General features: G+C 35.9%; 1 protein-coding gene across 1 annotated transcript in view; it reads right to left on the bottom strand.

Annotated features, from left to right (window-relative positions):
- The window catches only part of ZFPM2 (zinc finger protein, FOG family member 2), a 464,371-nt gene that overhangs the window by 319,049 nt on the left and 117,671 nt on the right, over positions 1-27,651 (bottom strand). Inside the window, exon 3 of the mRNA XM_059995051.1 lies at positions 18,426-18,527. Coding sequence (XP_059851034.1) covers positions 18,426-18,527 — 102 coding nt within the window. The remainder of the gene's footprint in view (positions 1-18,425; positions 18,528-27,651) is intronic.

Here is a 27,651-nt window from a genome sequence, read left to right as displayed (position 1 = left end):
AAAACACAGGAGGAAGGATTTGGTAACATTCTGCCCTTTTCTATGTCTTCTTCAGAAAGTGAACTGAGCAGTTCTGGGTAAAATTGAAAGAGACACATCCAATAGAGAATAGAGATCTCATGAGAACAATTCAGTAAGTTTGTCTGTGAAAGTGTGCGAAGGTAAGTCCCAAGAAGAAAAGGGGAAAAGGAAAAGAAATAGCAAGGCACTCTAAGGCCCTCAGAAAACCAAAAGGAAGAGTACAGAGGAAAGAGCCCAGGAGAGAAGTGGGGCTTTTGAGCAACTATCTTGGACTCCATGGTTTAGCTATAGCCATGTAATTATATTATCCTTGCTTCTATTATTTTCCTGTCTATGTTTTCTTTCATCTACTTTAATAATTTATACTATCATTTTATATTTCATGTTTTTCATAAGTCACCCCAAATCCTTTGTGGAATGAGACTGAGCATAAGGAACAAGTGCCTAAATTATTTTTTTTAAAAAATCCTAAAATACTCTAACACTTCATATTCAACTGAAAGTTTTATTCTAATCAAGGATGTTGAATCCTATAAAACACCCTTGTTTTCTGAACAAAATAGACACAAAGGGACTTGACACCTCTCTGGCCATGCAAATGCTAAAGAAATCTAATGGAGAAGAAGAAATAAGGTTGAGGCAAGATTTAAGAGAGGAAAAAAAAAACCCTGACTATAAAATAAGGATGATGAGGATGATGAAGGTGATGATGAGGATGATGTCATGCTTACATCATTTATACAGTACTTACTCTGGGCCAGACACTCTTCTCAGCATTTCACTAATGTAATGCTCATAAAATCCTAGGAAGCAGGTATAGTCATCCTTCAGTATCCACAGGGGATTGGCTCTAGGACCTCCCACCACGAATAGCAAAATCTTTGGAGGCTCAAGTCCCTTATATAAAATGGTGTAGTATTTGCATGTAAACCTCACACATCCTCCCATATACTTTAAATCATCTCTAGATTACTTATAACACCGAATACAATGTAAATGTTATGAAAATAGTTGTAAATATAGTGAAAATCCTATGTAAATAGTTGCTGGCATGGCAAGTTCAAGTTCTGCTTCTTGGAACTTTCTGGAACTTTTTTCTGAGTATTTCCCATCCATGGTTGGTTGAATTCAGTGATCTGGAACCTGAAGATAATGAGGGCTGGCTGTATACAGTACTCCCATTTTACAGATGAGAAAGTTGACAGGCAGAAAGATGACGTAATTTGTCCGAATTTACTGAGCTGTTAAGTGGAGGAGCAGAATTTGAAAGTGATTTTCATCTCAGGTTGTATCTTCCATTACTTCACTACCCCTACAAGCTTGACCTTACCATCACACTGAGACTAGGTAAGCTACTCGTCCCCTATTTGCAATGTGGGACTAGGTAAACTACCTAACTTCTCTAAGACTTAACATCTTCACTTATGAAATAGGGATCACCTGTCGAATTGCTGTGAGAATTAACAGAAGTAACCAACAACATCACTTCATGTAGTGCCTAGAAAAAGAAAATGTCCTCCAGAGGTGTGTTGCCAGCATCACCGATCACCACTCTCAATGGGAATCCTGGCTGGGTCACTTCTCAGCTATATTAGACACATACCTCGTTTTACTGCACTTTGCCTTATCGTGCTTTGCAGATACTGCGTTTTTTCCAAATTTAAGGTTTGTGATGACCTCTGTGTTGATCAAGTCGGTCAGCACCATTTTTCCAACAGCATTTGCTCACTTAGGGTCTCTATGTCACATTTTGGTAATCCTTGCAATATTTCAAACCTTTTCATTATTATTATATTTGTTATGGTCATCTGTGGCCAGTGATCTTTGATGTTACTATGACTCTGAAGGCTCAGATGATGGCTCACATTTTTTAGCAATAAAGTATTTTTTAATTAGAGTATACACATTGTTTTTTAGACACAACGCTATTGCATATTTAATAGACCACAGTATCATGTAAACATAGCTTTTCAATGCACTGGGAAACCAAAAGTTTGTGTGACTTGCTTTATTGTGATATTTGCTTCACTGAGGAGGTCTGGAACAGAACCCACAATATCTCTGAGGTATGCCTCAAATTTAAATTTCTAAGCCTTAATTTCCTCCACTGTAAAATAAGGCCCAGTGACTGGAGCCACGATGCTCAATGAATGGTAGCTCTTAGGGTTATGCTGTTCTCCAGGGCAAAGCCAAATAAATGATAAATTAAACACAGTAACCAAAAAGTTGTGCACTAGAAAGGAAGCCTTAGATTTCACAAAAATTTTATCAAAGGAAAAATTAAACTTAATAAAGGGCTTTAATGAACAATAAAACATAGTTTCCTTGCTTGTATTTTAGGGAAGGAAGAAAGAACGCCAGTTCGGTGACAGGGTGTCAAAATAGGATCACAAATAACAGGCACCATGATCAAGAAGGGCTCATTGTATGAAAACCAGAGAGAAGGTAGTGGTGCTGAGCACAATCTCTGGGGTCAAGCCGTCTCATTTCAATTCCATGATTATTTGCTTTGTGATCACAGGCAAGTTACTTAATGTTCTGTGCCTCAGTCTCCTCACTGGTCAAGAGGGAGACAATATTCCTAGAGTTGTTTGGAGAGAAAACAATGAGAATTTGTCTGCTCTTATACTCTCCATGCCTATAGCCGTGATTAGCACAGAGTAAACTCTCCGTAAATATTAGGTACTAGAGATGTGACTGGGAAAGAGAAAAGTTAAAAAGTTCATGAGAGAGGAAAATGTTGCCCAGAACAGAGTCTTAGGTCCTCAACATTAATTCTGAATGGTTTCAGAATTCTTTTGATCATTTCAAGAGAATAACACTCTGAAAAATAAATGCTTTAGGTTATCTGAGTTACTGATTTTTCCCTTTATCAGTACTTTTACTTATATGTTTTAGGATTTCTGAAAATGACTGAGCCTAATGGATAAAATGTCTTGAATTATACAGATTAAATAATACTTAATAAGGCCCAAAGGGAACCAGAAGTATTATTAATCTCATGTACTTTTAAATAATGATTGAAATATTCCCTGCATTTCTCTAACAGTTACATATAATGCCATTTTCATTTTACTTTATTAAAATATCTGATAGCTATTTATTTTTCATTTTATTATGTTTAACTTTTAAAGTTAAAAAAAAAATGAGTAAAATCCAGAAAGCTGGGTTAACTAACAACCTCTTCTTTAATTTTAAAATGTGCTAAATTATTCTACTATATACTAATCACGAGTTATTGGCATGAAATGTTAGCCTTAAGTTATATGAGTTTGTAAAATAATTCACTTCCATATTCCAGACAGAAAAACCTATTTTATAGAAAATTAATTTTGCCACATAATTGTAATTATGATTTTTAATGAATAAATAATTGGGGCTTTTCAAAAGTATCTTACTCTTAAAAATCAATTTTTCCCATAATACACATCGATATGTCAAAACTGTGGAGAAAAGGCGTATTATATATGGTCAGTGCTTTTTAAAATCTCATATTTATTTTCAAATTTAATATAAAATGTAAAGATAATCATTAAATTTAATAACTTAAAAGAGTTAAAATATTTTTTTCCACAATTAATAAAGGGTGTTCTTCTTCCAGAATAAGGATAAAGGTTCATAAGAAAACTCTAGCTTTTACATTGCTCAGAAAAAATGTGTGTGTGTGTGTGTGTGTGTGTGTGTGTGTGTGTGTCAGTGGTTCAGAGCAGAGACTCTGGAGCCAAGCTGTTTCTGGCCTGATCTCCAGTGCCACTTCCAGGTCACTGCTTTCCTGTGCTTGGACTCTAGGAGTGGGGGAAAAACCTTCCTTCTTCCTTTACCACTTTAAACCCATTTTGAACACCAGTATTTACTAATGATGCTGGCAACTTTGATTACCCAAATCTCTATTGCCTTCTGACCTGAACTCGTGCAACAGGCTATATTGCCTAGTTGTCTAACGTGAGTCCCTATCTCACTCCTAACCACAATTCACCATCTATATTAATGCAGGTGTGTTATATTCCCTCTGCCTGGAGTGTTGGAATGTCTTTACTCTCTTCTCTCCTTCCATCTGTTAAATACTTCCATGCTTACAAAGTAAAGAGGCCTTAAATGGTCTCCCAGAGGAGAGACAGATGCCTCTTTCTCTGGACTTCCTTTATGTTCTCCCATGACTTATATGTCCTCATTCTTCAGCTTGGGGTAAAATTTCTATTAATAAGAAGTTAAGCCTCTCCCTCTTGAGATCTTTTTACTTCATTCCTTCTAAAGTCTCCAAGAACTCCTCAAGAGCCAGCCATACTTCCAAATTCCAAGAGATCATTTAGGCCACTGAAGCCCCTGCTTTGCTCTCTATTCATTGGTGTCACTATTAAGCACAGGTCCCACACAGGATGGTGGATTCCCCTTCTTTGCTAAGGAAACACCCAAGTGGGCTCAGGTCTTATACAATCTGTCATGGTGTTCCCCCTTAGTCTTTAGGGTTCGGTTCACTTAATTCACATCACATCTCAGATCAGCCATCCTTCCCCAAAGCAGGACCCGAGGCCATGTTAGCTGGCCTCACAAGGCGTTCCAGATTTAGGAACAAAGGGTAGGGAAAAAGAGCCCTCTCTCTTAAAACCTAAAGCCCTACTGTTGAGTCCTGGCTTCGCCCTCCACAAATCTTCTATTTTCCAAGATGTCCTTTCCCTGCCAGCAGATTTTGGTTAAGGCCACCCCAGTCGAACCTGTCATTGACAACCTGAATTGTGTCTCTTCCAAGATTTACAGGTTGAAGCCCTAACTCCCAATGCCACCGTATTTGGAGACAGGACCTTTACGGAAGTAATTAAGGTTAAATGAGGACATAAGGGTAAAGCCCTAATCCAATAGGATTGGTGTCCATATAAGAATAGGAAGAGACATCAGGAGTGTGCACATAACAGAGAAAAAACCATGTCCAGACACAGCGGGGAGGCGGCCATCTACAAGCCAGGAAGAGAGGTCTCACCAGAAACCAGCCCTGTGGGCACCTTGATCGTGGGCTTCGAGTCTCCAGAATTATGAGAAAATAAATTTCTGTTGTTTAAGCCACTGAGTCTGTGGTATTCTGTTACAGCAGCCTGAGCAGACTAATATAAACCACAGTTTGGGGTGGAAGTGGTGGAGTTCACGTGACTGCCACACGGAAAGCCCCACAGACTGCATGTGCAGATCAGCCCTCCATCTTCCTTCCCTCTCTCAGAGCTGTGAGATCTCCAAGACAGGCAGTATTCATCCCAAAGAGACAAAAGGCTCCCAAATCCAGTTTGAAAAATCTTGGCTCTTATATTTGCATACTTAAGAAAGGCTACTCAAATGACTTCTTTTACAATAAAACACTTTTCACACGTCATTATTTCCAGCTATAGTGTTAGAAATGCAGGCATAATATTTTAAGATGTTATATAATTTATCAGCCTATTTAACAACTATTGCATTAATCATATTACGATAATTATTATTTATATACCCAATGTCCCCCTTTTATTCAATTTTCAGAGTAATGAAAATTACTGAGGAAGATAGTAATTTTCTTGGAAAGCATCTAATTTAAAGAAATATGGGGGCTTCCCTGGTGGCGCAGTGGTTGAGAATCTGCCTGCCAATGCAGGGGACACGGGTTCGAGCCCTGGTCTGGGAAGATCCCACATGCCACGGAGCAACTAGGCCCGTGAGCCACAACTACTGAGCCTGCGCATCTGGAGTCTGTGCTCCGCAACAAGAGAGGCCGCAACAGTGAGAGGCACGCGCACCGCGATGAAGAGTGGCCCCCACTTGCCGCAACTAGAGAAAGCCCTCACACAGAAACTAAGACCCAACACAGCCAAAAAATTAATTAATTAATTAATTAAAGAAAAGAAAAATGGGTAGAGGGAACTGAAATAAACACTCTGATGGCAGAAAGTGTCTTCCACTCGTTTCTCTTTTCTTTTGGTGAGCTTGCATTGCTTTTATATAGAAAATATAATTTTAAATACCATAAACTTAAATAATGCATTGTTTACTTAAAATACACACTAAAATAAGTGCTGTCAATCTCAGTCATTTTATATTCTTTGTCTGGTGTATAGGTTACTTAATTCTGTAAAAAAATGCCATGTTTCCATCCTTGTTAGAACGTACTCATGTATTTATTCTTTTCGTTTTATTTTACGTTGTTAATACAATGCTCAAAGATGAAATAACCTTGATTAATTCATATGAAAAAATTAACAGGAAAAAAAACCAAAGAACTTGTTAAAATTCCATTCAATTGGGAAGGCTTGTGACTGTTTTTATTCAGGGCGTCACTTAAAAAGAATGTTATACTCTTGTTAGTATCAAGAGATTCTGCCATGAAAACTCAAAATAAGATATGTGATTCTCTGTGTATTTATCCAAATATAAACTATGTTTAACATCAAATATGTTATTTTCATTACTTTCCTATATATGACAATGTATTCAATAAATTTTCTTTGAAAACACGCAGCACTTTGCAATTTTCTTTCAAGGACACTTAAAATATGGCCCACAGGAATCCTGCCAAGTAGAACTCTGCTGTTAGCAAGAAGCTCACACTTTTCCCCCTTGAGCCTTCCTTTCTTATTCCCCACAAGCTCTCCAAGAACCTCCAAGAGCTAGCCCTGCTTCCAAACACCAGGCAAGACCAGTAAGGCCACTAGATACCCTGCTTTGCTGTTCAATTTCCAGGAAATGGCTAAAATTACAATCAGGTTTCTTTATTGTTTCTTAGCTGACCTTTTACCCAACTCTTTAATTGTTGTTTTTAACAGTTTACAGATGTAACTCATCTTCAGCATGGGTACTTTAGTTTCCGTTATCTTTCAGAAAATCTCTCCATTCCTCAGGCCCAAGGGTGACAGAAGGATAGTGCCTTCTAGGTAACGGTGGCACAGTCGGGCAGGTTTAACAGGAAAGTGAAAGCTTCTGTACAGGCAAAATGGCAACACGTTTACTACACTTAATATATAATATATATAATTTTGCAAAAAACTAAACATTTCCCACGTATCATTAACAATTTAGTGCGTCCAGTGTGTATTTATCACTCTGTCCTCGCGATCACTGAAGAGATTATCATTGCTTGTGTTATCTCATCAGCATTATGTCTCACCATCAGAGCAACCCTTCCCTTCTCCCTCTGTGCAAGCTGATCCCTCAGCCATTTTCCCACCACCCCTCCCACTTGGTAGTGGATGACCTTCCTCCCCCTTTGCCACCACTGCACACTGTACATGCCTCTGCAACAGAATCCGTAGAAATGTATTTTAATTATCTCATCATTTGTCTGTCTCCTTTGCTACCTCCCTTTGCTACCACTGCACACTGTACATGCCTCTGCAACAGAATCCATAGCAATGTATTTTAATTATCTCATCATTTGTCCGTCTTCTTTGTACTACAAGCTTTTTGAAGGTAGTATAAGTCCAAGTCATCGCTTTATCCTTGGAGTCTGGCACACAGTTATTCTTAACACTTATTCAATAAGTGTTTGAACTAATTAAATTAATTAATTCAATGTGGGTCTGCGAAGGTGCAGGGGAAGAAGTACAAGATCTGGCAAGGATATGCAAATTATATTTATGAGTGAATAAGTTGCTGGCTCCAAGGATCAATCTCAGAAACAGTGTAGGAATTTATTATGAAGACAAAGATACAACAGTCCCCAAGGTCCAAGTGTACTCTTGAGGTTAAAACAACAACAGAAATAACAATAGCACCATAAGAGCTGTTATCAGTTTGAATACAGAAAGAAGGGAAAACATACTTCTAACCCACATCAAATTTATAGTAAATTTTTAGGTAATATATAATTATTAAATTTAGCATTTCCATTACATTAAAAGTAATAAAACTCAAAAAAAAAATCCACACACAAACTATTTGGTAAACTAGTTACTGGGATATAAAAGTTGAAACAATAAAATTTAAAAGAAATGAGCAAAATGTATTATGTAAAGCTTGAAAATATGGTAGGGACAGGAAACAACAATAACTGAAATAATTTATAAAAGTTAATGGGTAGCAGATTCAGAATGGCTTAATATGAGACATACATTTCTTTGGAGGCATAACCCTAAAGTTTGAAAGTTTCTGAGGTAGAAATAAAATGGTAATGAACAATTTTATCAATAAACAGTTTCACAGAAACCCAGGTATGTTTATATTTATTTATCAAGAACACTCAAGAAGAGTTGTTTCCAATAGCTGACTCAATTTGCTTGTCTTTCGCTTGCACTTCAACCTACCACAGTCTGGCAGCTCTGCTACAAGAGCTCCACTGAAATAGTTCCAGTTAAAATCACTAATATCCACGTGGCACTGAATTCAAGGGAAGTCTTTAAATCTCGGTCTTGACGTCTCAGCAGCATTTAATCCAAGCATGACTCTTTCCTCCTTAAAACTATTACATTCCCCTGGTTCTCCCTATCTTGGCTGTTCCCTCCTTATCAGACACTCTTGACACCTCTTCCTCTATCCTTCTGCTAGAGACAGGAGTTCTTCAAGCTTCATGTCCAAGACCTCATATGTATGTATATATATATATATTCCCATCTACTCCCATGAATTCCATTGCCATGTATACATTGATGACTCTCCGATTTACATCTCTATACTAGGCTTTTCTCCAAACTCCCAGCCTATATTACCAATGTTCTACTCAACAGATCCACTTGGATGTCTCACAAAAATTGCAAATAACATACTAAAAATCCAATTCATCTTTCTCCCAAAACATGTCTTTCCTTCAATTCTCCTTACCTCAGTGAATGGCAACAAAACACGTTGAACAAGCCACACACAATGACAACCTCAAATACAACCTCAAATACATTCCCATAACCCTCTTTCACCTCTTGATGAGACTACTACTGTATTTCTATTGTCCTTCTTCTACCCATTCTTCATATTGTAGTCAGAGTAGTTTATTTTTAATGCAATTCTGAGTATGCGGCTTATATGCATAACACGTCTTCACACAGATCTTGAATTTAAATGCAATGACAATATTTACCAGCTTATTTTACCAGCCTGATTTCACTCTTTCTATTCTTTCCTATACTGAAAATTGGTATGTAATGAGAAAAAATCAAGCATGTGTCCACCTTTTCCTTTATGAACAGTATTCAGGGGTAACTAAATAGTAGATGAGGGAAAGATTTTCAGAAGATAATAGTATCAGTTAATAATACAGAAGGAATGATAAAATGCAAAAGTCACCATTTTGCAAGCCCTAATGATGTAATGGATCCTGGCAATAACCATTAGGTGAAAAGTTGATGGGAAACTTTATAACGGATGGATCAAGTGAAAACACCTGAACTACCTGATACTTTGTAAAATCACAAGTGAGGCAGAGGCCTTGTATGTGCTTACGGATATGATGCAATAGAAAGCACCCAGCAATGTATGCATAGTACTGTTGCCTACAGTATTGAATCTGAATTTCTTCAAGGATCTAGATTCAACTACCAACTTACAAGAAATGTATTTTATCTTGTGTACCCAATCAATATTACCCTTTAAATAATCTAGTAATCTAGTTCCAAATTTGTGGCCCATTAATAGCAAGTGTACATGTCTCTATGTACCTGCTTTTATTTTCCATAGTTTTAAACTACTTCTACTTCTAGTGTATGTCATTGTGTTGGTCTTGACTTATCCTTCTGAACCCCATTAAGTCCCTTTCTGAATCAGACAAAAGAGAAGCAAATAATTACACGGTTTAGGTTTTCTTTCTTTCAACATCTCAGATCAGGCATATATTTAGGTATCTTTTCCAGGTATAATGCTGAGTCAACGAATGCCAAAAATTCTTGCACCAAAATAAGTATCTAATGTATACTTCCTTATAAAAGAGGTTACAAAGGGGATAGCAAGGGTTTTTCTTATATCCTAGTGACAAGTGTCTTCCTGAAGTGTCCTGTTGAGAAGAATTCTAAGCTGAATTATGGCTCAGGAGGAAAGAGCACAGCAGAAGTCCTATTATTGGACAAAAGTGGGGTGAGCAGTTAATCAAAATAGCCAAACCATGGAATGATTTTTAAAATAATAATAGAAGCATTATATTTTAACTTATCCTATACAAAAGCACATTTAATAATTAAACATTTGATGTAGGGCCTAGACCTTTTATTGGCCTATGAGCCCACTGTTGGTCCTCCAATTTCATAAACAACATTCAAATGCTTCATCCACAATTTCTAGTTTGTTTCATTAGAGTGAGGATGTAAAAGCACTTGCAAAGCCATCTAAGGGCAGATTCTTTAAATATGTTTATGATTTTCTCCCTGATTTGCTGCAGTTATTTTGTCCATACCTACATTTTTTAGTTATTGCTCTTTATCCAGTCTTTGGAAGGTTTCGATATTGTTGCCCTAGAAACAATGTATTTTTTTTTGCAAATATATTTGAGTGGTTTAGACAATATTTAAAATCAACTAAAAATTACAGTAAGATATATAGTTGGAAAGCATATAAGGGACTGCCCACATGATTCCTTTCTAGCTCCTGGCCTCTGTATTGGTTTTCTAGGACTGCTGTACCAAAGTACCATAAACTGGGTGGCTTAAATAACAGAAATGTATTGTTTCACAATTCTGGAGTCTGCAAGTCCAAGATCAGGTTCAGCAGGATTGATTCCTTCTGGGAATCAGAAGGATTCAAGGGAAGGATTTCTGAGAGAATCTGTTCCATACCTCTTGCCTAGCTTCTGGTGGTTTCCCAGTAACCTTTGGCCTTCCTTGACTTCTAGGAGCATCATCTAAATCTCTTCCTTCATCTTCACAGTATGTTCTCCCTATGTATGTGGTCTGTCTCCAAATTTCCCCTTCTTATGAGGGTACCAGTCATGTTGGATGAAGGGCCCACCCTAATGAGTATGACCTCATCTTAACTAGTTACATCTGCAATGACCCTATTTCCAAATAACATCACATTCTGAGGTACTGAAATTTAAGACTTCAGCATATGAGTTGTGAGGGGACCCGACTTAACTCACAACAGCCTCAATCAGTAATTTTCAGAGAAAGGGTGCAAATTTTAGTTTAATTAAGGGAGCTTCTACTGTAAAAGGTTAATTAATGAATTTTGCCATGGGAGCAGCATGTAGGATAGGAAAGTATGTGCTGTCATATATTTTTCTGGGATCATGATGTATTTATAAAACTTGACATTGTATTTTATTTTCCAGCAATCTGTTTGAGGAAAAGGTCACTGCAAAGCAAGGTCCAAAAAAAAAAATATTAATCTCAATTCATTATCCTTTAGCTTGAATTTATCAATTAAACTTGTGCAAACAAATTAGGTATTTGCAAGTTCTACAAGCCATTATCCAAATATCCTTAATTCCCATTCTTGTACAACTGAAGAAATAATAATAAATTTGTATATTTTACACAGTTCTTATAACTCAAAGACATCTATTTCCAAACAATAATCGTAAGTCCTTTGCCTTCAACCTACCTCTTTTTTTGGGGTTAGGTTTATGTGTGCCCTAATTCTATACCAGAGTGCAAACTGGAGTAAAGGAATAAGATAAAGAGAACTATTTTTTACTGTGTTTATGTGGCATCCTGTTCTACAAAGAGTAAGGCTTTCATCTTTTAATCCGATATCCACTTAACTACAGTACAGAAGATTTATTTTGACCCCCTCTTGTTTCAGAAGGGGCTCAAAAGTCTGTAGCAAGTTTTGACACTTTGTTATAATGTTTTTCTGAACCCCCCCACATACACACACATACACACACACACACACACACACACACACACACACACACTCCTCCCCGCCTCATTTTCATATGGACAAAAAGCGTTGGGATAAAATGATGGTTCATTATAGTGGTACAGAGCTCTTATCTTCATCCGGCAAGAGTCATTTCCTTCCAAAGATTGAAATGCAAATGTGAAAATTAATGATAACTGCATTATCTGATAGCAGAGATAATACCAATTCACTGTCAGAGTAATACACAGTCATTCTACGATTTCCTCTGCTTCTCACAATATTCTTCTTACTGTCAGACTATATCTATGGTTAACTATGTTTCATAGGTTTCTGTTAATTTACTTCAAATGGCATTTCCCAGATCTTATATCTACCACATTTTCCCAATCAAAAAGGAAACGAAATCAGAACTGTAATCTCCAAGCCCTTCTTTGGACTAGGAAAGGGAAAAAAACCCTGTATCATTAGTGTGTGCTTCTCTCTCACAGTGGTCTCCCAGCTGCCATTCCACTTTCTATAAAACACTCCCCATCTTCTCAGTTTAATTTGAGGCACAGAGCAGAACTAGCCTGATCGTCTGCCTGGATCCACGACGCTGAACAGCACCTGAATGAGGTGACTTCTTTACAGATTTCTTGAAACATTTTGAGTCCAGATGCAACAAGTACACACATCTGATCTTATGCTAGACATTTATTCTTGAAAATTTATTTACATTAAAATTTCTTTTACTGGATTATGTTTTAAATCCAGTTGAATAGAACATAGTTAATGCAGCCCTGTGATGATTTCTATATAGCGAAATCATTTTACAAAGTTGATTCACTATACAAATGTGGGCTTATCATCTGTAAGGCATTGTAATGGCTTCTAAGGCACAATGGCCAAAATGCTACTAAAAGTAATATTAAGAGCCATTTATTGAGCACTTACGAAGTTCTGATCTCCATGTTTCACATAAAAAATCTCACGAATGAGGTAGTTATTATAATTAGCCCCATTTTATAAATAAGGAAACTGAGTCCTTGGAGAGTGAGTAACTTACCCAAAGTCACACAATTGATAAGCGGCAGGGCCAATATATAAACAGAAGTATTGTTGGTCTTCTCTACCCATTACCTCAAAATAAGTTACCTCTGATGGTAAATCAGATTTCCATTTATCAACCTAGAAGGAAGGTGTGCTGTTCCATGGTGTATAACACAAAAATTATTCCTAATTTCATTCTATTAATTCCTCAAATCATCGATACAAGGTCTGATTTTCTACTTCATTTTTACTGAAATGGCCCAAATGCTTTACACATAAATACCAAAATCTATTTAAATAAAAGTACATGATTATCTGGAAAAGTTCATGTCAAAGAATCTAAATGACTGCTTGCTCAAAATTTTATATCTGTGTATATTTGCATTAATATACATTATTGGGGGCTACATATACTTATCTGCACAATTTGAGTAACATGATATGTTCCTTTAGTAGAGCTCCTAGAAATGTCAATTAAAGCTGCTATAAGGCTGTTGGTAGATTCATTCAATATTAGACCAGGGAAAACAAATTATTCATTATTCCCATGTGCAAAAAGAAGTAACATGTTTTTAATAACATAAGCCAGAGAGTTCCTAGAGTTGACGTTTATGAGATGTGACTTTTAAGGTACTCATTTCATAGTAGTGGATGACGAATTTATAATGATTTAACAGTATTCTCTTCCCTAAGTCTCCTTCTAACTAAATACACAAGTCAGCACTCCAGAATTTGGCGATGGATTGAGGTTCTAAAGATTTTCTTAAAGGAGGGGACAGAGATGTAAGCATTGTTTTCAGAATAAGGACACGTTCCAATGGTTGGCCAATGTGAGAGGTCCTAGGGTAAAGGGAGGCCATTAACATCTAGCAAATCCCACACTCGCCCAGGCTCTGTGCTACGTATCATATATATCATCTCTTTCAAGTTTCATCCTCATAACCATGTTTCAAAGTACTTATTATTCTTCCCATTTTGAAGATAAGGAAACTGAGGTCCTGGCTGTTTAATATGCCCAAGGCCACAAGGCCATAAGTGTAAGCATGGCTCTAAAATTTGTGCATTTTCTTCTGTAGTCTAGACCAATTCTCTACTTTCTAGGTTGACATACTTAATTATTGCATCCTACCTGACTACACTACATGAATAATTAAAGAAGGTTAAAGGAGAGAAATGGTATCAAAAAGAGACAGTGTGGACAACAGTCAGATTGGCCATCATTAAAATGTCTACAAATAACAAATGCTGGAGAGGGTGTGTAGAAAAGAGAACCTTCCTGCACTGTTGGTGGGAATGTAAGTTGGTGCAGCCACTGTGGAAAACAGTATGGAGTTTCCACAAAAAACTAAAAATAGGGTTGCCAAATGATCTGGCAATCCCACTCCTAGACAAAACTATAATTCAAAAAGATACATGCACCCCTATGTACACAGCAGCACTATTTATAATAGCCAAGACATGGAAACAACCTAAATGTCCATCAACAGATGAATGGATAAAGAAGACATGGTACAGATACACGATGGAATACTACTCAGCCCCCCAAAAGAACGAAAAAATGCCATCTGCAGCAACATGGATGGAACTAGAGATTATCATACTAAGTGAAGGAAGGCAGAAAGAGAAAGACAGATACCATATGATATCACTTATATGTGGAATGTAAAATGTGACACAAATGAACTTATCTATAAAAGAGAAACAGACTCACAGACATAAAGAACAGACTTATGGTTGCCAAGGGGGAGGTGGGGTGGGAGAGGGATGAAATGGGAGGTTGCAGTTAGCAGATGCAAACTATTATATATTGAATGGATAAACAACTAGGTCCTACTGTATAGTACATGGAACTATATTCAATATCCTGTGATAAACCAGAATGGACAAGAATATGAAAAAAGAATGTGTGTGTATATATATATATACATAGAGAGAGAGAGAGAGAGAGAGAGAGAGGGAATAGAATCACTTTGCTGCACAGCAGAAATTAACACAACATTGTAAATCAACTATACTTCAATAAAAAAGAGAGACTATGGCCAGCATTGTAGTACATCTTTGGACTTCTCCCTAGCACTTTTCACAGTTATTAGTGTACAATGACTATTTCTTAAATAGTTAAATGTATGAGAATATTGGCAAACTGAATTACCGGAGGGTGATAAAAGAAAAAGCATTTACTTAAAAAGAAGACAGAAATGATATAAGTGAGGTATAGGCAAGTACAGAGGGAAAGGAAGAACAGTGGATAACAAGTATCATATGAATTAGATTCCAAGCAAAGTAATGTCAAGGTAATTTTCTTAAGAGCAAGAAAGAAGAATCAGACTTGAAAATAGATATGTGAAATACTGAAATAATGAGGTAATGACTTACACTGGCCTGAACTTTACTAGCTTACTGTGAGTCTAGCACTCCACTCAAATGGTGAAAGACTCATAAGAAATTGAAGATTATTCAAATAAGAGTCACAAATATTTAAACATTAAAGAATTTCATCATTAGACATGTTTGCAAATGTTAAGACAATTTTCCTAAAGATTGTTTAGGTTCCACCTAATCATAAGTGTTAACAAAGGTACGAGCAATTATTAAATGTGACTTTTAAATGTATAACAAATAAGGAAAAAAAATTGCTCTGGGGAATCTGCATTTGATAAAAATAGAACACTTCACAGAGGAGTTGATTCATTACCGAACTGAGCTATCAAGAAAAGTTGTGGAGTCGTCTCCAATCAAACTTTAAAAATAAGATAAATCCTGATCTATCTTAAACGATGTTAGCTCTATGCCTCAAATTCTTTAGATAATTTCCTTGTCCTTTGATTCTGTTCTATGTTTAGAGACAACTCTCTATCTTAGAGTGACTATCAGGACGGGGTGGGAGGACCTTAAAGTTAGGAGACCTTGAAATTACACCTGGCTCATTGCCTCATGTCTTAAGCAATAATTTGTGGCTAAATTCAAAACTAGATGCTTGGGCTTCCCTGGTGGCGCAGTGGTTGAGAGTCCGCCTGCCGATGGAGGGGACACGGGTTCGTGCCCCAGTCCGGGAAGATCCCACATGCTGCGCAGCGGCTGGGCCCGTGAGCCATGGCCGCTGAGCCTGCGCGTCCGGAGCCTGTGCTCCGCAACGGGAGAGGCCACAACAGTGAGAGGCCCACGTACCGCAAAAAAAAAAAAACTAGATGCTTGGTATTATAAAAGTTTACCCTTGTTGTAACAGATGTACTACTGTGCTTTAAAAAATGCAGAAAAGAATTTTTAAAGGTTCTGCTTCAAGTCGCAACAATTTCAAAGCCATAATAATGGTCATTAGCATTTTATGTTCAAGATTTAATTCTCACAAAAGCCCTAAGAGGCGTTAATATTACTTTCCAGATTTTACAAATGAGAGTAACAGCACAGAGAGATTAAGCAACTTGCAAAAATTCATCCAGCAAGTAAGCAGCAAATCCAGAATTCGAACCTAAAACTTTAGAATCCAGAGTTCATTTTCTAAGACGTTTGGAAACTGTCACTAAAACCTGGGAAATTTCCTCTTCTTAATACAGTTGTAAAATACCAATACTTTTTTTGAATAACAAAAATTTGGGTAAAAATACTGATATAATCACTATTCATGCAATAGCAAAAGTTCAAAAACATCCTGTATACTTTCCCTGACTGAAGGAAAGCAATGAATATTCTACCTTAAAAGATAAATATCCAACAGGTAATCTTTTGTTATGAATCAACTTCATTAATCAGGGGATGTCAAAATAATAAATCCCCCTTTATTTTGCAAAACACCTGTAGGGAAAAAATGTGTTATCGATTTTACAATATACAAAGGATGAATTTCCTCCAGGCATACCTGCTTATAGGCATACATTTTTTCCTTTAAAGTTTTTATACATTCATTTGTGCCACAGAAAGAGTATATATGTTTTCACTGATATCAATTGAATAAAATGTTTATTAAATCAGATACGTTAAGTAAATTTAACTCAAAAGTGAAAAATCTTATCCTGAATGGACAGCATCATGCTTTATCCTTATTCCTCTCTCCCCCCCCCCCCCCCCCCCCCCGCTCTCTCGCTCTCGCTCTCTTTTAGCTAACACATAACTTTATTTCTGGAAAAGCTTCCTGAAAAAGGAAGCACTGGGTATGCAGTATGTGTTTAGTAATTCACCACCCCCTGAATTTGCTTACTTACTCACAAGTCGCTGGGAGCACTGTGGGTCCCAGGTTTGAGCAAAGAGGAAAACCAGCCGCCTCCAAGTTTGCCCCTCTGAGTGAATCCAGAATGTACCCTTTGCAAGTAGGCATATCAAAAGGCCATCTAATCTAATTTAAATGTAAAAACTCTTCTACACAGCATATACATACTTAATTCTATGAATAAAGAACCATACAACATAAAGTTCACCCACTTTTTTAAGTTAAATGTAATCCCCAAGAAAAAATAAATTTTTCCAAAGTTTTTTTTCTTATTTTTTTAATCAAGAGAATTCTTCCCTTCATTAAGACAGAAACATTATGCAATAAGGTGAAAATGCCAGATGTCCACATTTTCTTTCAAACTCTTAAAATGTGGTATATGGTACTTTAATTATAATATGTTTTGATCCCAAATCTTGTGTAACATTATGCTATAGTATACAGAATACAAACATCTGTGTGTATCACGAACAACATTAGAAATGACATCATAATAATCGGATATACTGTATCTTCATTTTTATTTGCGTTATATTTTCCAGCTGCTGGTTTCAGAAAATTACCACTGGAGTTCCTCTCTTCTTCACGCACAGCAGAGAGCAATTTGCAAAGTCATGCAAGGGTGAAAATGTGATTGAAATATAGGGATCTTTCTTAATGAAAAATGTTACTGCTTTGGAAATCATGGCTAAAACTATTTCAAAACTCGCTTATATCCTTAAGCCCTATGACATAACAGTCTCCATTTATAAATATACCATCAATTGTAAATTAGTTGGCACCAAATATAAAGGTTTTTAGCCACAGAGTTCTTATGAACTGTACATACTTATATAAAATTGTGTTGGTCTTCTGGAGTATTTTAACAGTTTTTGTTTTTCTTGAAATGATTAAATATCAATGAACTTTAAAATCAAATTTAATTTTCATTCATAAAAGTAAAAATATTACCAAAACCTTGAATCAAAGTGGGGCATCTGTTAATGTTTTCTAAACTTCTAAACACATACTGGGATTCAATCTATGACTTACAACATGACTATACTAAAAGTATTTCTTTGGAGTATTGTTACTTGTTTGAAGCTTTAAAAGTATGCCCAATTTGAATGTGGATACAGCACAAAGATCTCTGTTCAAAGAAAAGCCAAGTAGAATTAACTAAATTCCTACGTGAGTATGAAAGAAAACAAAGATGAAAAACTTCAAGCAGTGATAACACTTTGGCTTTTATAGTTTATTTATCAAAGATAAAAATCCTCTTTAAATAATGATATTTATTCAGCCTACCATGTAACCAACATACACACAAATTTTTTTTTAAAATCAAAAGTGAGAGTGTAAGAGTTTTATAATTCAATTAAAATTTAAGAAAAAAATAAGTGAATTCCTCATAGTAGCAACAGATGATTGAATTTTAAATTTTTTGTCCTACCTGGTCCATCCCAGTCGTCTATCTCAACTCCAGGTTGCCCCGGTTTCTCTGACTGTGTGTCCCCATCTGATTCTGCTGTCTCCTGGACTCCTTCATCATCACCTAGAAAACACCAACACGCAAAGAGGAAGGGACATGATTAAAGCCCTCTATTTGAAATTCAAATCCTCCTAGAGGGATGTCCATAGCATATGTCTAATTACATATTTGTTACAAATATTGTCATTATATTGACATAGGTCTATGATTAATCATTTTGATAACTACTGTGGCTTTATAATAAAGAAAATCAACATTTTCATAAATAAATAAACAGCTATAAACATTAAAAACATCTCCATAAAATTTTTCATTTGGAATTATTAATATTAACAGAAGAAGAAAATAAAAAGCAGTATGTAATTATTGTAGTGCTTTCAATACAGAAAACCGTAACATGCTTATTTTCAAATTACATTTTTATAAAGGCAATATGCAGCAGAAAAGAAATACCATAGGAAAAGACATCCTTGTGTTTGGGTTGAATTTAGCTTATTTTGAAGAAGATTTTCTTTTTCCCCAGCATTAAGCGTGCTAAAACTTGTTTGTATTTATTTTTAAAATGGGTATAAAAAGGTCATAATTGAATTACTGTCATATAAGATGAGCCAGTGACACAAGTCTTCACAATGCAAGAAGCTATAAACCTATACTTGTTCTTGAAGAAGCATAGCTAGTTTGCACAAAATCATGCCTTCATTTTCACATAAGAAAAGAAAAACAATGCAATATATTTTGAGCAAAAGTATATTTATGGCAAAGAAGGAGAAACATCTTAACATGCAATCACATTTTAAAAGTTAAGAGTCTAATTTGTAGGTACCTTCGTTTTAAGTGATAATGTAACAAGGTACTGCTGCTTTTTAAACGAAAGTAATTGACTTTAATACAGTGCACACAAATATATTAATCATTCCTATTTATAAAGGATAACAGAAATCAGAAAACAGAATGACAAGAAAATGTGATGACAGAAATGAAAAGAATGTATACTAAAAACAGGGCAACTAAACCTTTAATCTAATAATGCTAAATTTTTAAAGTTAAATCGCTTGCCCTCTGAAGTATTTAATAACTATTTTCCACATAGTTGTTAAATCTCTAATAGTACTTAAATCTTTATATTATTATACAAAAAATACATTGAATTCTTAAAATCTTTCAAAGTAACCTAGAAAATACAAAATTTTCAGGAAACAATTACTACAATGACATTCGTGTGATGTTGATATGAGTTCTGAAGTTCAAACTTCATAAATTTTATATTCATTTCTATATATAGCTTCACAAAATGAATCACTTTAAAAAGTGGAATAAAAGTAAAGAGAGATAATGTAGAAACCCAGTGACAGCTCTGTTGAACTTAGTTTCCTTCACGGAGGAGTACTGGCTCCTACACATACCCCACAGCACCGAACCCCATGTCTGGAATTGGAGGCTCTTTGAAAATAGAGTTATCTCTTCCTTTCTGGATTATCAAAATGAACAGCAATGAAATTCTCTCCAGAAAATGTTTATTAAGCACTTACCAGGTTTAAGGGACTGTAGTAGGTATAGTAGCATATATATGGAAGAATACCTTTTTGAAAGTAGTATAAAACTCATTAAAGAGAGTTCACAAATAACGAGAATGCAAGACAAGGTCCAAGAACCGTAAGAAAGGTACAAAGGCTCAGTAATAAGATAAGAGTTTGAATCTTCTGTGCTCCTTTTTTGTAGGTCACATAGAACACAGACGCATGAACCAGTTATCTTCGGAGATCAGGGTTAAGAGATCTCTCACTTTTCAGATACAGATAGGGCTAGTTCTTAGCCTGCACACACGAGTGGGCTCTATGGCCTTGCAGTATATTGAAAGAATATCAGAAACTTGAAAACTTTCTCAGCAACTGAGTCAATGTTACTTAATACAATATCAGTGTACCATCTAACCTTCTTGAGTGCTACCAGGGATGTCTGACCCTTTTAGAGTAACATATACTGACTTTACCGACACTTTATTTTTCATGGGGACTAGAATCCACACTAGAATCTACCACATAGATGAGTGACGTTTTGCTTGCATTTCCACAGACCGAATGAAGGTTTAACTCTAGGCACGAATGCAGGGGAGTTTACAAAGGAAAATGCATGGGGAGTTTACAAAGGAAAGAGAGTAGAAAAAAAAGAGTACAGCATGTGACCTATAATTTTTAAACAACATCCATGCCTTCCAAGCACTTTTCTTGTGTCTTGTGAGTCTTGAAACATAGGGATGTGAGCATCAGAGAGGATGCGGGAGACCATCTAACCCAAATGAGACAAAATTTACTGACCAGGAAATTGATGCACCGATAGGGTCAGTAACTTATCTCTGGTCTTATAGTTAACAGCATTTATTTCTACATAAGGCATCTCCCCCAAGCCTTCTCAGGCTCCAGCAATAAATGCCTCCCAGTCATTCCAGGGGTTACAGACTGCTTTAGGCGGATCTCCTTTCCCTAACAAGCAAAACAGTAGGCATATGAGGGAGCATGGAGAGGCACCATAGAGACCACCAAAATCAGCAGTTTGTACAAGGTTAGGAATTAAATTTGAGTCTCCTGTCAGTTAGCATTCTTTCCAAAACATCCTTCCTTGCTTCCCCTCTCTACCCCACCAGTTGAAGAGCGAACCACGCACACCTGAAACAGTTGAATATTAGTCGCGGAGCAATGCATAAACAAGCAAGCATGAGACTATGCTGTTAAAAAAAATCACATATCCAAGGGCCCAGAGAACAGAGAGTAAAATTCTGGCCAGAACTACTTGGAGAAGTTAAGTTTCATATTCAGGTATTAATTGTATCATCCTATGTTCGCACAGAGAAGTAAATCTTCCTGACTTTTACTATTACATTTTAATTTGCTGGAAATACACTGTGCCATGCACAATTCAATCAATAATTAACACTTACAAGGCATATTTTTGAAGATACAATGAAATATATGAAAAAGGAAAAAATACTTTCTCTTAAGGACCGTATCATCTAGTTAAGGAGACAGGCCACATGCATAAGAGAGGTAACCACTGATAAAACAATCAGGATTGTCCATGAATAATTCCAAATGAGATCACATAAGATATGGAAATTCAGAGACCAAAAGCATAAAATGACATTGACCATGGAGAACCTTATCATTATTTTTGGAGTTCTACCTTCATATTGAAGACAGGGAGAAGCATTAGAGGTATTACAGTGGGGAACTGATGAGATCATGTGACACAAATACAGTAATGAACATATATTTATTGAGTTTCTATGAACAGACCTTGTCAGACCTCTGGTCTTTGAGTTTTCCCTCACTCAATCCATAACAACACTCTGACTCATGTCTCAGACATTCTTCACCCCAATTTTTGTGAGACTAGAATTAAGTCTACTCTAAAATATTAGGCAAATTACATATTTGGAAGGAAAAGTCTTCAGAAATACAGTGAGAAACAAGTACGTCTGGAAGAATACACTGCAAAGTAATCACAACACGTAGAAGTTAAAAGAATTTACTTAGATCTATGAACGTCTGTCTTTATTGAATGGAAGTGATATAAAGCATTTTTTTTTTTTTTTTTTTTTACTGTACGCGGGCCTCTCACTGTTGGGGCCTCTCCCGTTGCAGAGCACAGGCTCCGGACGCGCTGGCTCAGCGGCCATGGATCACGGGCCCAGCCGCTCCCGGCATGTGGGATCTTCCCGGACCGGGGCATGAACCCGTATCCCCTGCATCGGCAGGCGGACTCTCAACCACTGCGCCACCAGGGAAGCCCAAAGCATTCTTTATTAACTGATTAAAATACTACTTTTGAGTCCCTGAGCACTACGAATACAAAACAAAGATGGCTCCTTCTCTCATAAAACTTATAGATTAGGACAGAGACCAATCAATGGACTGTAACCCCATGTGACGAATGCTCTCATGGGAACAGTCCATGATGTGACACGAGCATACAGGCATGACACTTAATGAAAACTTGGTGTCATGGAAGCTTTCTGGAGGAAGAAGCCAACAAAATACCTGAAATTTTGGAAGCATAATCTCAGATGAATCTGAACTCCGTAGGTTTAATGTTCTCAGGCTCCATAATTGAAAACCATTTTTCAGATTAAAAATGAGAACCATCTCCCCAAAGGAAAAGATTACAGTAATTAAGTTACTGCACAGGAAAAATGACAACTTGAAGGTGGTGAAACTAAAGACGTTTCAATGATGCAAGAACAGGATCCAGACAAAGTTTTAAGATGCCAACAAGAAACAGTTCAAGAAATACTCCTACTATTTGATAGTTAACTGAATGGAGTCCTTTCCTTCATTTCGTATGGGACAAATTTACCCGTGATCATTTTCATCCAGTAACTACTAGGAAAAGAAAACGGCAGGATGACGACAAATCCCAGCAGATGTTTGACGCACACAGAAATTTAGTAAATTACTCAAAATGAACTAGTAATTTCATATAATAAAATACCTTCATTAAATGTCACTGAACTGCCAAATCAGAACTGTAGAGCTTAGATTTCAACTTGTGCCAACATCTGGAGCAATACTCAGTATTGATAATCCTGATTCATGGAACAATTTGCTTTAATTTGTTTGATTATGCAGCACATATAATTAGAAAACTACTGAAAATAAATATTGCAGAGTGCTCAGTTAAAGGAGCACTGTAAAAATAGTTGATTGTACACAATTAACAGCTCTAAAGAAATAACATTTTGCAACTATTTTAAACCATTTATGAAACTGCGTAAATGTGCAATATATATCACATTAATAAAAATAAATCCTGAGAGAGAAGAATAAAGTCGTTGGCCGATTAAATTGTGTTTTCTTAAAGAAAGAAAGCAAAAAAGGGAAAGATGCCCAAAAGCATAAGAACGTCATATGAAATGATATACTTGGGTGTAGAAAACAAAACGGGTCAGAATTGAATTTATATTCATCTCAGCGTCTGCTATGTGCCAAATACTGAAATCAGAAAGATGAATAAAGCAGAGAGCATGTCACAAAGCTCAGATTCTATAGTAAACCTAAACATGGCTACCATTTCTTGAGCACCACTCAGCACTAGCTAAGTGCTTCTCGAACATCACATTAACGACTCTGCCATGCATTATTATCCCTATATTTCAGAAGAGTAAACCAATAGGCAGATATGTGAGAAGATGCCTAAGCACATTGCTAGTAAGTGGCAGAGCCCAGAATTGATTCCAAGTCAGTCCAACTCCAAAGACCGTACTCCAAACCCATTAGAATATTATAGTCGAAGTCTACTGGATGTCAAACAATAAAGACAGCAGGGTGTGATCAGATAGCTGCTTTTTCCTCATCATATATAAACCTTGTTTCTTCATTATTTTTTTTAGGTGTACTATTTTACTTGGAACTTGGTAAAATCAAACTACATACAGATGCTTAATCAATAAGCATTGCTCACTGTGCAGTTAGAAAATTAGATTTTGGTTTCATTCTTTTAAACATAACCTATTGCAATATCATTACATTTACTAATTAATTGCTTTCAGAACTATTTAATAACTAAAATATGTCACGTTTTTCAACTTCCAGACCCTTCATCATCTAAGTTTATTTCAGGAAACTAGCTTTCATTTTTATGGTAATGTTTTCACCTAATTCATTTTTAATCTTTTTACTAATGAAAAATGAAATGATTAAAAAATAACTTAATCGAATATGAAATCTCCAAATTACTTTTAAGAAACAGCATTTTCCCCTTACAATAGAGACTTGCTTCTCTCCTATCAATATATTTATTCTCATGGAAAATTCATAAATAGAACTTTATTTTGATATTAACCCAACTCCAGCCTCTTCTTGATTTGAATGGAAATGACTTCATTGACCATCTTCTTTTTAAACTTCTATCCATTTTTGATTCTTATATGTTTGAAATCAGCACTCTAGAGTAGCTTATGAAAAAATGGCATGAATAATTAATACCTAAGATAATAATGACAAGTTTGTTCAGATATTGCTTCAAAAGCTTTGTTGGTAGGAAGAGGAAAGGAAGAGAGAAAGGATGCTAGGTAGAGAATTACAGAAACACCTATGAATGCATTTGACATGCATTCATTTATTGGCTAAATTCTTTATTCACATACTTCACATACATAAATAGAAATTTCAGTGTATTTTTAGCAAAGCACAAACACATCTAATGGGATAACCACTATATATATCCAGAGACCAATTCATAAAATGATGAAACGGAATAAATGTCAAGTGGTAACAAAATCTATAATATTTCTAAAATTATGGCTATGGAGTTAATGGTTTTCCATTGCAAGATTAAACTCTTTTGTTGCTCTTTTAAAAGATATCATACATATTTTGCGGGCCCTTCCCTTTCTCTTAGTCTAGTTTTCAGAATCAATGAAAGCCCTATAGGAGGAAATTGAAGGTGTTATTGAGCACTATAATACACAGCACAGATGACTTGGGGAAATGCACTAAAATATAGTCTTTGGAACACATGAAACAGAATCTTTTAATTCCATATTAGGTATTGTTGGCAAGGTGGTAAAAGCAGTGGCTCTACTTGCAAGGCAAAAATAATTTCAAAAACACAAATAAATATCTTTTCACTGAAAGTTAGATATTCCTGTAGAAATTAAAGATTTGCCACATCCCGAGGCAGTCACTTTTCCAGCACAAAACAGCAGCAGTGTTTGAAAGCAGTCATGCAAGCAAACAGCCTTTCTCAATCCTGCCCTTTTAATCCATGTAGTTCCTATCAATATTAACCTCTTATAGAAATTCCTGTACAATATAACTATTGAACTTTCTTGACTAGGAGTGTTACTGTAGCTGTTAGCCATTCCTATAATGTATTTTGCAATCAGCTAAATCATCAAAGTATTTTTTAACAATGAACAGTTCAGAAGTGACAGATCTACTTTCTTGTTCACAACTGCTTATCAGAGAATAGATATCACATATGTTTTCCAGGTGCTTCCTATAGTTAGGATACCTTCACAGAAGCCGCTCATGAAAGATAAGGTCATAAAAGAGATGAAAAATGTGTGAGCTTCATACACTTATGGTTTTATCATCAGACAAGATAGCTTTGGTTAAAGGACTGCAATAGTCAAAAACAGAAAACTGCAGTTCGTATTGAAGGGTGAGGACATTTAAGTTTAAGATTCAGTTTGTGTTTGCTCTGCCTAATAGCCTCACAATATTGTTTGGCTTAAAACAATTGTTTGGTTATAGCTTATCCAAACAAAGGTGCCAGGTTAAATTAACTCTGCATTGCCAAATTACAGACCCAGTTTATCTCCAGAGACAAAAAATAAAAAAAAAATGCAATTGTTACCCTTTTTTGCTAATACCTAAAAAAAATCTAAATATTTCAACCATTTGAGAAGAATACGTTCATTATTCTGTGGATTCCCATAATCATGTCTAACTAAAGTTTCCCTCGACTTACTATAAATGTATAAGAAAATATAGGATTTTGCCTGATTAACTGATAGTTAATAGTCAGTACACAAACATTTCTTTAAATGAATGTGATTTCCTTGTAACTTATATAATAGCCTTTTTCATACCTCAGAGTATGAATTGAACAGATAAAAAAATAGAATCCACATTTGTTTGATTATAAACTTTCAGACCCCAGATCAGGAAACAATCCTGAAATATCTGATGACAGTGGTCCTGGGCTAAGTCTCTCATTTTGAAAAGGAAACTCAATCTCTACAGTCAATGCATAACTACTGTAATTTGTGGCATTTTATTATAGTTAATAAGGGAAAATTATTGAAAATACTAACGTTTATGGTAACTGTATCAGATAAAAGTCACATTGAAAGTATTGACAACTTAGGAAGAACAGTGATTTATAAATTCTTTCTACAGTCCTGAACATTTATTCCTGATGTCAGTATCAGCCTCTATGTGAAAAGTATTTTTGTCAAAGTTTAAGTTCGTTTGAGATTCGGAACATAAGGGAAATTTCCACATGAGATAAAATAAGGCAAATTCTCAGCAGTGTATCTATCATTCAAGAACTTTCACTCCTCGTTATTTCTCACAATGAGCACTTGAAAGAGTCAGATACATAAGAAAAATGTTCCTAAAATGCATATTTCGAAGTTTGTATTTAAATAATTTTTATTTTCTCTTCCCCAGCTACCCCTTCCCAAACCAAAACAAACAAACAAGAGAACCTCACTGCAACTAAAAAGAAAATTCACTGCAACTACTATATTCCACTCAGAGGAGGATTCTACAAAATTAAGGCACATCTTGTTCCAAAGAGGAGACAAAGTAATGCCTGATGGTCTGTAAATGATAATACTCTGAACTGTAATTGACCTATTCACAGATCTGTTGTTCTGCCGTCAGGAAACCACTAGCTTTCAGTTTTCTGGACTCAGTCTTCAAGCTTCAAACCCAGCATTCCCTTTAGGAAATCATCACCACCACCATCATCATCATTATCACCATCACCATCATCAACAATAACAAAAAGTAAAGCCAAACCTTACAATCTCTGAAATTGTCTCCCCAACAAGCCAACCTCGTCTACACAGAAAGATCAAACCAATTTGAGAAAGTTATGATCTTTGGATATTGCTTTTCATATAACCTAATTGTTTATTCTTTCCTGTTTAACAATTCATTCCAGGGACCTTCTCCTTTCTCATAATCCATTTAAGAATATGAGTCATAAGCAATCACTCGTTACCATAGCGCTCCATCACCACAATATAATTTACTCATTATAAATAGACTTTATTCAAGCCACACATCCAAAAAGCCAAGGCCAATGGAGAATGCATATTGCGGGACAGCAGCTAACAAAGACTTTGGTCTATATCTGAATGCCCTTTTTCCAACACTAGTTCAAATACCCTAATGATGATAAATGACTCTCAGAGCTCACAAATAGGGGATAACATTTATTTCTTCTGATAAACGCTGTTTTTTTCTACTGCTTGACCATTGGAATTACATATATCTTACTCTTTCATTTTCTCTCTCTACTGTGGTTTATGGGAAGCTCAGATTTGCCTGTAACGTTTCAGCTTTCAAAGTATTTATCTTCCTCTCTTATGCTTCCTCTCATTATTTCCTGTCCTTCACCCTATGATCATCGTCCTTCCTGATCTCTCTGGCTCATACATCTCTCTCCTGGGTCAACT

This window comes from Delphinus delphis, chromosome 17 (assembly GCF_949987515.2).
Source record: "Delphinus delphis chromosome 17, mDelDel1.2, whole genome shotgun sequence".
Classification (NCBI taxonomy): Eukaryota; Metazoa; Chordata; class Mammalia; order Artiodactyla; family Delphinidae; genus Delphinus; species Delphinus delphis.
The sequence above is the reverse complement of the archived record's forward strand: the minus strand, read 5'-3'. Positions and strand labels throughout refer to the sequence as shown.